The sequence below is a fragment of the Aquila chrysaetos genome, chromosome 8 (genome assembly GCF_900496995.4).
Source record: "Aquila chrysaetos chrysaetos chromosome 8, bAquChr1.4, whole genome shotgun sequence".
NCBI classification, from domain to species: domain Eukaryota; kingdom Metazoa; phylum Chordata; class Aves; order Accipitriformes; family Accipitridae; genus Aquila; species Aquila chrysaetos.
In genome coordinates, this window is record NC_044011.1 from 4,187,118 (window position 1) to 4,199,265 (window position 12,148).

The following is a 12,148-nucleotide window of genomic DNA, read 5'->3' on the forward strand; positions in this document are numbered from 1 at the left end:
TTCCGATCCCCCTAATTCTGATCGCGGGCTTCAATCACTTGCAATAATTTTGCCTGGGCAACACTGGAATACTGCCAAAAAAGAACAATGCTCTGGAGAAAATGTCTCCATAATAAGTCATTAGGACACCATGACAACAACAGACGTGAACCTAAATGAAAGGAAAATTATTGCTGCAATCCCAAAGAGAAAATAAGTCAATGCACATAGCACCTACAAGAGCCATGCTTCCAAAAAATGCTTCTAAGTCTCAAGAGCTGTGTGAAAATACCAGCGTTTTCACAACCCTCAAAATGAGGAAATGCTTAAAACTTTAAGTAAGCTACTTCAAAGGACACGTAAGCCAGCACAGATCTAAGAGCTGCTGCTGTCAGTGACAGAAATCCCCATTACACAGCTCTAGCGGTGGTTTTAACCACCAAGCCTATTGTGAATAATGGATACTGAACAAAAGAGGTTGTAGAATCATTATTTAAATAATATAAAACCTATTTTTACTAGGTTTTCCTGGGACCTCTTGCCCTGTTCCTGTAGGATGAAACACAACGAAGCAAAAGACGTAACACATGGCTGTTCAGCCCCCAGGTCAGGAACACACAGGTCCCCCCTCTATCACATCATGGGCCTTGGGAGGGGAAGGATAACCTGGTTATTGAGAACCTGCTGGGTTCACCCCTTTGCAACCAGGGGGAGAAAGCAAGCGGTCACCTAATGGCCTGTTGATTTGGGCTGGTATATGCTGAAGCCTTCTTACACCACCAGCTCCAACAACCGCCCTTGCGTAAAGCTCCGTCCCTCCGTCTGCAAAATGGAGATGCCGTACACTCTACAGGTACGCCTGTGCTGCGCCATGAGTTAGTCTGAACTCCTTCAAACTATACAAAGATAGTCTGTTTTGTGAATATTAGTAAATTTGTAGCTATGTGGATAATAACAATGGTTACAAAACTCCGTCAGATTACATAGTCTTATGAAAAACACAAAATGTATATATAAAAGGTGAACAAATGAGAAACGAGTCACTGAGGCAGAACAACACTAACGTTTACCTTGCCCAGATCGGCTCTGACGGGAGTCTACACTTGCCTGTCTTCGGTCTGGTGGCTCCTCGTTCCCTCCATCTGCATGAGAACCAAAACAGCAGAAGTAGAACATCATAGTGGACAGGTCAGGCAGATGCAACTTTTCCTTGAGTACCATCACCTATCTTTTAGGCACAGCAGAACAAAAAGTCCCTGTTGCAGACTGAAAATGGGGCAAACTGCTGACTCCTTTGCTGTTCCTTCCAGTTTCTCCCCAGCTCACTGTAAATGAAATCTGTGAGGTCCTCAGGATAGAAGTAGGCTTTTAATTTCTCCTAGTGACCCCACAGACATTTGAATGAAATAGTAACCAAATTGTGCATCTTCAATTAGTTCCTTCACTTTGGACCGTTTTATCAAAATATAAAAGAGACTAAGTGTTTGAAGAAAGAGATCCAGAAAAAAAAGAAAAAAGAAAAAGAATATTCTATGAAATTGTTTCCCTTTAAAATTATCTGTCAGCTAAAAACCAGGAAGGCTGGGAAGAACAAAACCATTATATCCTCTTGAAACTGTTTAGGAAAGCAGCTATAGTTAACAAGTAACAAATCCATCTGGATAAATGTAGAGTGGGACATTGTGTACAATATTACACAATTAATTACATGCTGGTCTTCATTGATCAACTGACCAGATTAGAAACAATAGATAGGCACATCAATATAGATGCTTGAGTACACAGGGTTTATGCCAGCTGAAAGCAAAAAGAAGTCTAGCTGTGCAGATTGTGAAAAAGCAAAAACAAGCATTTAAAATGCAGGATGTATTTCAGCAGTTACTACACCTTATGGCAGGGGAAGGGGAAGCTTTTAGAATCTTTAAAAATAGTTTTGAAATAACTGAATTCTTAAATAGCTGTTTAAAAACCTCAGTAGTCAATTTTAGCATTTATACTTTTTGATTATACTAAAAGCAGCTGCACTCTGCTATGTTTATATCTATATATATCTATATATCCCCAGAGTTATTCGTTGGACAGGCCTGTTATGCCATAAAGTAATTCAACTTGATAAAGTCATATTATGTGTGAGTCCCATTTGTTAGCCTGGCTTGAAAGGTAAGTTGTGTATTGGAGCACAACAGCAGAACTGGGTAAGGTGACCGAAAATTTAAGTCTACCCGACCCCCCAAAAAAGCAGGGCCACAGCCCCGGCCACGGAGAGGTTTTCTGGTTCCTCTTCCCTTGGTAAAACGTTTCCAGTCCTCAGTTTCCCTGAAGCCACGTTCAGGCAACTTGAATGGGTGCCAGCAACACAATTTTCTGTCACCTTTGCATTTTTCCCTGCTCATACAACAGCTGCACATCAAGGTCAGCCTCCTAACGCCAGCTAAAGCAACCTGGAAATCCCTTATTTTATATCAACTGCTCATGCCCCGATAAGCCATCACAACTGCCAGGTGTCAAGACCATGACATTTTCCCTGCTCACTTTTCTATTCTGGTTGCAAGAAGGATGTGACATTGCAAATACGGCTACAATTTTGACGTATTCATAGGAGCTTTTATTAGCCTGGAGATGCCTTCTTGGGATTAGTTGCATTGAGCCTTCCTACAGTCCAGCTGGCATAAAAGAGTATCAATAGATCACTATCTCTGTATTTTTACTTGTAATACACAACATTGGTTTTGAACACTGCTTTGCATACAGATATAATCACCACCGCTAAAGGCCCCCGGCTATGAGTCCACATGGACAACCTCTAAGTTACGAAGAAAACAAAATCCTTTGAGTTTAAAACATAAATACACAATGCAAGATAATTATAAGGATTGAAAGTTTCAAAAGATGAGGGCTATAAACAGAAAATCAAAGTATTAAAATCAGGAGTAAACCCCTGTATTTATCAAAAGACACATAATCAAAGACAAACTCAGTTGGGGTTTTTTTGGCATAGTTATTGTGAGTGACGCTAAACGAACACCTTGCCAGGACAGTCCAGCTAATCTACAGGTGGGTCCTGGCAAACCTTTCTCCACTAGTATGGAGCTGGCAAGAGGCTGGATTGGTTTTGATGGACATGGACTCTTAATGGAGGAGATGCTGCAGGATGCAACCTCGCAGGAGATCACACATGCAAAGATCCGGTTACGTGGCAGAGACAGACCACACAGCCCCGTCCTCCCATGAGGATAACCCAGCAGGTCCCCGTGGACAGGAAGATACAACACAGTTGGGTTAAATAACATTTAAAAAACCCTCTGAAATAAGACTTCAAAAACTAGTGTAATTTTTGTTTTTAAAACTACAGTAAAATGAAGAAATGTTTGGTGACACAAACCTGGTTTGCAAGTTCTTCTTGAATTCAAAGAGTAACTTTTTCCATAGTGCTTTGCCATAAGATTTAGACAACAGCTTAACTCTCATTTCAGTTAAATACTTTGAACACCAAAGGGAGCTGATATTTTATGTTAATAATACAGTTTCACTATCATCAACAGATGTGCCAAATTAACTTTAAAATGTCCTTATTCTAATTCATCTGAAAGAGCTACACAATACCCCGAAACTCTAATACATGCCTGACAGGGATGGAAGAGTTTTGGAAGTTGGGGGGGGGGGGGGGGGGGGGGGGGGGGGGGGGGGGGGGGAGGACTTTAGGGACTATAAGGACTAAATCGGGCTTAAAACATAATAGCGTAGTAAGGGATACCTGACCTCTCCAGTCAATGTTGCTGGGTGGGATGAATTCTGGAGATGAAGGAACAGCCCAAGTATGAACCCATGCTCATCCCACTTTTTTTTTTTTCCCCCCACGTAACTGGGCTCTTTTAAAAACACGTTGCCCTCATATCCTCCGCATGGTTTTGCTTTCGGTCAGCCCCATTCTCGCTCCTGCAGATCTCCTGAGGTCTTCCCTCCTCAGCCAGCTGGGCTTACGTTCCCACCTGCTTCAGACAAACTTGATCCAGCACCATTCCCCTACCCCCCACATTCAAAAGATTAGTGAAAAATAAGACATCGTTCTCTGGGGACCTGTAACTGCTCTCAGCAACAATGGCCACCACCACCCGGTGTTGGACTGGGGACTGAGAACAGGGAAGCGTCTCTTGCTTTAGTGACGTGAGCTGCAACAGGGAAACCAGAGTACCAAAGCATCAACCTGCATTTTATCACAACTGGATTGCAGCTCTTGCAAAATGTGGTTCCCTCATTAACAGGGGCAACAAGGTTTTTCCTTGACACCATTTTTGGTACGGAGGAAAAGCAAGCTGCTGTTTGGAAGACACAGGCTTTTACCCAATAGCTTTACCAGGATTCTAAATCCTACTTGGATTTTCTACAGTGGAATAAATTCAAGTGACAAGCACGTTCTTTATTTTTGACAGAAAAAACTGTTAGCTTTTAGCCCAAAATGAGTAGGTTTGGGTCTCTGGGAAGTCAGCTTCCCTACCGAAGCAAAGCAGCTATTTTCCGAGTGTGGTACATTTACAAAATACAATGATGGGAGCTTAAAGAGATACACTACCAACCCCCCAGCACCACGACTGTTGGATACTTCCATGCCTAAGTAGGAATTAATCTATTTAAGATCACTTGGAAGGACAAGACCTCTCCTATACAGTCACTTGGACGTAACAAAACCAGTACTCATGCTTTGAGAAGAAGCATTAACCAAGGCAGCAGAGCTGATGGCCTGCAGACCCGGTGGTCCTGCTCTCTAATGCTCTTTAACACTCAACAGTGCAATGCCAAATGGTGACAACTCATTGCCAAAGTCATTAGGTTTGAGCACGGGAACTGCTGCACAGGATTCAGAGTCTGGTATAGATTTCGCAGGTAATTTGCAAGTTACACAATATATTAAGGGGGAGAGAAAGATCACTGTAAATTAACTTCCCGAATCAATTTAGGAGGGTGGGAAAGAAAAAAAGAAATCTGATGAGTCAGCAGATATTATGTCTTTAGTCGGCATGCAATTGCAGTCACCCGTTGCTGCTGCGTTTGGTGCAGTTGCAGCAAAGGCTGTAGCTTGCCTGAAACACAGCATAATCTAATGGGCATTCTCAAAACCATTCAGTGGCTTTTAATGAGGAGTATTTTGAGAACAAGCATAGCTGGCGTAAAGCTGTCCCTCTCACAAACGTACAAAAGTGCACGTGCGTGCACACGTAATGTGCATAAATAAAACTACAGGTTCACTGTATTAACATAAGGCAGCCTGACAGGCTAGGGACTGTTTTGGGAAGCCCTTTACCCTCCACCCTGTGGACCACTGACCCTTCCCATCTGCTGTGCCCTGTATATTCAAGTAAAAGTAGCAGGAAACACGGAGCCTCCCGCAGGCAGATCCAGGCAGGATGGATCCTCCAGGGCAGAGCAGGCACCTTCTCCTTCCCAAGCAGGAATTGTCAAATGAACACTTGCAATAAAATATAAAAAAATACAAATAAATCAACGTGAGGTAGTGGAGAAGGCTGGCACCTGCAGAATTTAAAATGTATGGTGAAAAGGCAGAGGACTGCAGGAAGATAACAACAGCCTGCAGTTAAGAGTTGAACGATTGAACTGTTTAATTTTTTTCCTCTCTTTGCTACAAATCAAAATTTTGAGCACACTCCATTCCCCACAGTGGAGGAGCAAGGTTACTAGGGAACAATACCATACATAATTAAAGAGTTATCTTAATATACATGCAAAAAAAGGGGCAAATTACTGTTGCTAAGGGAACATTAATTCTCACGTTTTCCAGCTTCCAAGTGCTCAAGTTTACAGTCTTGATAGTGTTCACCTCTGTGCACATATCAGGACTCTGTCATTCCAACAATACTGTTAGTTATTTTATTTATGCATGATTTTAGGTAGTTGTTAGTATTTGCATTAGCAATACCTATTATTTATAGGCATGACCTACTATCTGGACAATAGTTTGCAGACAGTATCACTCGTGGAAGCGCAATCAACTCAGTTGCTGTAACGATTGCCAACATGGTGAAACACCACAGTTATTGACAAAGCCTCAGATGCAACATCTAAAAGAGGTCACCAAAAGTAAATCGGTTGTGAAATCATTGCTAGAAAACATAGATATCGGTGTTAATTTAAAATAAAGATCAGAACAGACCAAGATAAACCTGGTTAAGGAGCTTCTACAGAAGTTGCCATGAGAAACAGAAAATAGGTATTTTTTGCAAATGCCACAAGGGAAGTAAATGACATCGTGAAATATTGACTCAGTAATCTATATTCTCTCAGTACCTAGTAGCAATGAGAGGGAGGAAAACTTTTGTGATTTTTTTTGTTTTTATCTCAGTGTTAAGAAAGTCCATTAAGATTTACACATTATTTTAATTTCAGAAAGATGCTGTCTCCTCAGCATCTAATATCCCTCCAACTGGGATGCTGGACAGAAACAGGGGTCAGAAATCCAGAGGGCCGTCCGAGTGGCTGATTATGTGGCAAGCATACAGCAAATAGCTATTAATTCTTTCCCTCAATTACAAAGAGATTAAGTAATCTCAATAATCATGTTTAGTAACAGCTTCAGAAAAGCAGTCTCTCCTACTATAATAAATGGGTCTGAGAAACGCCTGCTTCCCATTCTTCCTCGCCTGCTTGTCTCCCCCCTCACCCCCCATTCTACCAGTTCCCCATTTAAAACCATTGACACAACAAATCCTCTCCAATATGCAGAACAACTGTATTCTTTGAATGGACCGCTCCTGAAGGGAAAAGAAAATCCCAAGGGTTTCAGCAATCCTACTAAATAAATCCACTGCACAAAGCACTGCATCGCAGTTAGTAAGACCAGTCTGCAAATACGAGCAAGATGCATCTGCAACAACACGATCTGATGTCAGCAAATAGCACAGCACCTTCAGCATCACCTCGCTGCCAGGTGTTCACATTAAAGGCAAAGAAAAAGCATTTTAAATAAAGTGCCAGCAACCCAATACGCCTGTTCCCCCGTTTAATTAAAACAGCGTCTAAAACACACAACGTGACTAAACATCTTCCTAGTTCTTTTATCTGACAAAGCAGTTTTTAACGCAGAAAAATAAAAGGGTGGGTCAGCCTGCTTTACGCATGCTGGGAAATCTGCTGCAAGAACCGACTGCATTAGATGTGCCGTTGCTCTAATAGCAACTGACAGAGCGCACTCTGCTATAATAGCTTATAAATCAATAGTTTAAATCTGCATCGTATCAAAATTGTATTTGGAAAACACAGGAGACTCACACAAAGCCAGTCCAGCAGTTAGAAACTGATCCGATTCCAGCCCAGCCTGGCATCCCTGCGGAAGGAAAGGTCTGCCTTGTGCACGGCATAACGTAAGGCGATGTGGCTCCCAACTGCCATCGTTCTCCCAAAACACAGACACAGGCAAAAAAAAAAAAAAAAAAAAAAGAAAGAAAAAAATCACACTGCCACAGGGAGCGAAAGCACACCGGATCAAAGGCTGCGGTGACGGCAGCACGAGCGGTCCCAGGACCTCACGGCATGGCTGCTGCGGGTGGGAGCGCTGGGTCCCATCCCTGGAGCCCGCAGCGGCTCAGCCCGCCGTAGGAGAGGCAGTCGCAAATCTTGCTCTCAGCAATCCCGATGGATTCCAGCCAGGCGAAGGAAGGACATGTGCCAAACGCAACCGCCTGCTGCTCTCCCAGGGGGGATCTGTGCCTGGAGAGAGGCGAAACGTACCCAAACGGAGCACGCGGGGAGAGTGGACGGAGTCTGGTACTTCAGAGTCATTTTAATCAAAAATTCCTTCTGATTATTTAGTTTGTGAGGGGGTCTTCTGCTCCAGAAAACAAATGTAAAAATTATTACTGTGCTAAAATTAGTAGTATTATAAAAATTATGGTGATTAAAATTATTAAGAACTGCATTAATTTACTAACAGAATAAAGCATCTACCCCCACCAAAACAACTCCCCAGTGGGAGTGCTGGGGGGAAGGGGGGGGGGGGGGGGTTTGAGGGTAGAAGATTTTTATTGATGGAACTATAGGACAGACCTGGGTTATTCATTGTCACATCATTAAAAAAGCGCTCCAACCTTTTTCCAACATGTTGCTTCCCTATAAAAAACTCTCATAATTCACACAAATCATAAAAGACGTACAAGGCATACTATTTCCATGTAGAATTATTTTTCTGCAATAAATGTTAATGTTATTTAAACTAATCCTAATCCCTAGACTTTTACACACACCAGATGAACAGATCTTCATTCAGTGACTGAGAGCACACACCAAAAGCAGGTATTTTTCAGAGGTAAGCTGAGCAGTGAAATTTCAAAATGTCAAAAAGGAAAAAGCCCACCTCAATTATATCACTGCGGTGATTAAAAAAAACCAAAAAACCAAACCAAAACAAAACAATAAAAGCTTTTCAGCTGTGTGCAGTTTATTATGCAAAGCAGTGGGAGATGGAGGTCACAGAAATGTTTTCATAAATATAATAATGCATTTGGTAATTGTTAATCCATGGGCCATCAAAAGACTTTCTTCCTTTTTTGTAAACAAAATGCTAGTATTTAAGAAAATGGAAATGCCAGGCTGTGTTTTGAAATACTTTAGCTAAGGTGGAAAAAGAATATACATTTAATACAGATATGGGGTTTTACCTCATTGTATGTTAAATATAGTCCCACTGGACACAGGAGCAGTGAGTAAATGAGGAGTCAGTACTGACATAAGGTATGCACTGACTCCAACTGAGTCCGTGGTTTGAAAATAACCTTAACTATCATAAAATGTTCAACATTATGAACTAATTATTTCTGGAATCATGGCTGTAACAGGGCACGATGGAATGCAGAAACCTAGTATTATTGCCACTTTGTTAATACACCTAAAGACCAGAATACAAGTACACATGCTGGCTTGGTTATTCCATTAAAGCTTATGAAATTACATTACAGATTTTATTCATAACTATAAAAATATGTGCACACTTTAAAATGGCATTAATAAGTACATTATCTAAATTTATAAACAAAGACCAGCTACCCTCAGTACCTATATTGTATCCGAGCTCATTAAGGAGCAATCTCAAGAGGAGAAAGCAATCTGTAGGGAAAACATCATTCTTTAATTTGTCCAAATGGCTGTGAGAAAGGGGAAAAGCAGACGTATGGGGACTCTGAATAGCCAAGGTGAACACAAAACATCACCCAGAAGTCAGTCTACCCCCACTCAATTCATAATCTCAGGACTGGTTGCTAAAGAATGTATATTGGAAGCATGCATTTTCACATTGAAGATTTCAGTGATTCTTTTCATGTTTATTCATAACCTTTTTATTAAAAAAAGTCTGAAACATCCATGATCTTTTTGATAGAATGAAACTTAAAATTCACCATAACTCTTAATTTCTCTTATGTAGACATCCCTCTATCAAGTATATACTGTTGTTATTCTCCTTAAAAAAAAAGCATATTCATTTAAAAAGAGGACCAAGAAAAAATGACAGCATGCAAACTCAATATAAAATTAGATTAGCGAAGTAAATTTTCAGAAGAATTGGACTTGTTCAGACTCCTTAAGTTCCATTCACTGTCAGTGAGATTTGGGTTAAATCGTATCAGTGCTGCTAAAAATTCAGCCAAATAAGCCATCTAAGTTCACTGCATTTTAGCTGAGTAATTTTGTTTAGATTTACTGTTCGCATTTTCCGTACTTGCCCCTCAAACTGCTTTGATGAACAATCTTTCAATCTAGTTACTAAAAGAGAGAGAAGTACCCTCACTTGCTCGCTATTTTAATCATTTAAATAAATGTAAAGCTGGTCTTTTTGGAAACTACATAAAAGTTAATGGGGCAGTGTAGGAAGTAATCAGCTGAATGTAATGTTTACTGTCACTGAATCAGAAAGGTACTAATTTGCAGCAATCTACGTGCATCAACTTATAATTATTTTTCTGAAATTATGTTTCAAGCTCCTATGGGGGCAATACAGAATCACCCAGGATGAGCAGATAAAAGAGCCACGGTTACAACTTCCAGAGAGGAGAAAAATAAGAAGCGCTCGCCTCTTCAGAAGTCATTGTAAGGAAACACAAACAGAGATACAAGAGATGGAATTTTATCCACCCACTCAATAAAGTCTGAGGAACCGCAACGGATGGCTTGGAGAAAGCTGATCAAACCACCAGAGTGAGAAGTAAATTCACTGATGTGGGATTAAATGTAAGCATTATCTATTTTACAAGACAAGACAATAAATAGGTTTAATAATTGGACGTAATACTGATTTCATGATAGAAAATATGTTTTTCTCAGAATTTGTGAGCAAATACTTAAAATAGTATTTTGATAATTGTTTTGGAAGAAATTTAAAATTTATCCTTATGCATAGGAGATGGAAAACATAGTCAATGATAAGACATTTATTTCAGACAAAATATCTGCTTCGCTATCTAAATCAGAAGACCTGATAACTCACTCTGAGCACCATCTAGCAACATATTATTACTGCATCATTTTGCATTTTTCTTCTTTTATTTTTGTTCTGACAAGTAGATGAAGACCTTTTGTTAACAAACCATGTGACACCCAGAAGATAAATGAAGTCAACAGGTAAATGAGGTATGTTGCCTCCACAGACTGTTAGCCTGGACCTTCTCTCCCCTGAATTTTTCTTTCTTAAAAGCAAACTGCACCACCACTACCACCCGGGCAATTTCTCTGAGTCCAAGGGGTCTTTCCCAAGCATTTCTCTTTCACAAATGACGGGCTCTTCATTAGCAAATCAGCTTTACATCATACAACAAAAATGTAACTCCAACCTGAGGAATACACCTTGGAATCCAAATTTCCAACATCTGCAGCACAGACAACTCATGCTGAAAAACTGGTACAGAAAGAAACCGTTTCAACCAAGATGTCAACACTCATGCCTTGTTCCTTGCTGCTGCTACTGACGGAGTAGGCTGTTTGATCCATAGCAAGGCATTTTTGAACTAACATACTAGACTTTGCAGCTTGGAGTAACTGAATATTATCTTACAAGAAACTTTGTTACAGATGCCCATAATTAAGTTATTTGGGAAGAACCAGCCAGCTGGAGAAGTCACTCTAAAGTAGCTAACACCCTGCTCCGGTGCAGAGAGATGAGAGCTAAGGTCCATCCCTTTGCCCTTCCCCCTCTCCAAAGTACAGCTTCTCATTTACTGCTGTGACAACCCTATGTTATTTCAACCATGGTGAAATGGAAACCGATCTTCATAACTGCTTGGAGGAGCAGAAAGCACACCCCTCCCAGGCACCCTGCTCTCACCCTCCCAGCAGCAGTTTCTCCCCAAGCCTTGCCACCTCCCATGGACCTCACCAGCTGCTCCGACACGCACGTGGGCTCTCTCCCACTCTGCCCAAACGTGCCTCAGGCTTTCTCCGACTCATCATAAATGTGCCTCAGACACAATGCCCAGAGGAGCTCCCACGGCGGGGAAACAGCTTCAATTATCCTTATTCAGTAACCCAGCAGCTCCTACGAGGCATAATCTAGAGCTAAAAGTTAAACAGAAGAATACGAAAACAAACATGTTTTCATTTACATTAGAGCACAAATTGTTTCTTTTCTTGCAGCAGAACAAAATATCATTCTAGCCATTTGAAAGATGTGGTCTCCTCTATTTTGGGATAAGGAGGTCTTACTCTCAAGCTGAAGTAGCACAAAATTAAATCTGGTGTTAGCATACACAAGCAGAACGAGTTATGAACTGCTACAACTTCCAATGTGAATAGATATAATAATAATGTGTTGGGTGGGGGGGTAGGAAAACGTAACAATAACCAGAATATTTCAAAAGGCGATCAAAGAACAACTCTACAGACAGTACAGTCATTCATTTTTTTAAAACTCGTTACAAGGTGGAAGAACCCTTTGTTCTGTATGTGAGAGCTTTTGGTGTCTGGTGGGGAAGCGCACACATGTTGGCGAGGAGGGAAGGGGACAAGAGCGAAGGAGGATCAGCGATGACTGACTTCCAAATTCCCTCCTTGTCATCACTGGCTCAACACACTTTCGCTCCCCATCTGTAAATTATAAAATACTTGTATACTCTAATAAGGCTGTCTGGGACCTTTAGCAACCACAAGCATTTTCAGCTTCAAATAAAAAGCATGA

General features: G+C 41.0%; 1 protein-coding gene across 15 annotated transcripts in view; it reads right to left on the reverse strand.

Moving 5' to 3' along the window:
* The window catches only part of TANC2 (tetratricopeptide repeat, ankyrin repeat and coiled-coil containing 2), a 290,145-nt gene that overhangs the window by 160,140 nt on the left and 117,857 nt on the right, over positions 1-12,148 (reverse strand). For 12 of the 15 annotated variants that reach the window (XM_030021420.1, XM_030021407.2, XM_030021424.2 and 9 more), the window contains one exon: positions 1,050-1,121. The exons of the other annotated variants lie outside the window; for them this stretch is intronic. In XM_030021420.1, the coding sequence (XP_029877280.1) occupies positions 1,050-1,121 (72 nt within the window). The remainder of the gene's footprint in view (positions 1-1,049; positions 1,122-12,148) is intronic. 15 annotated transcript variants of the gene reach the window in all.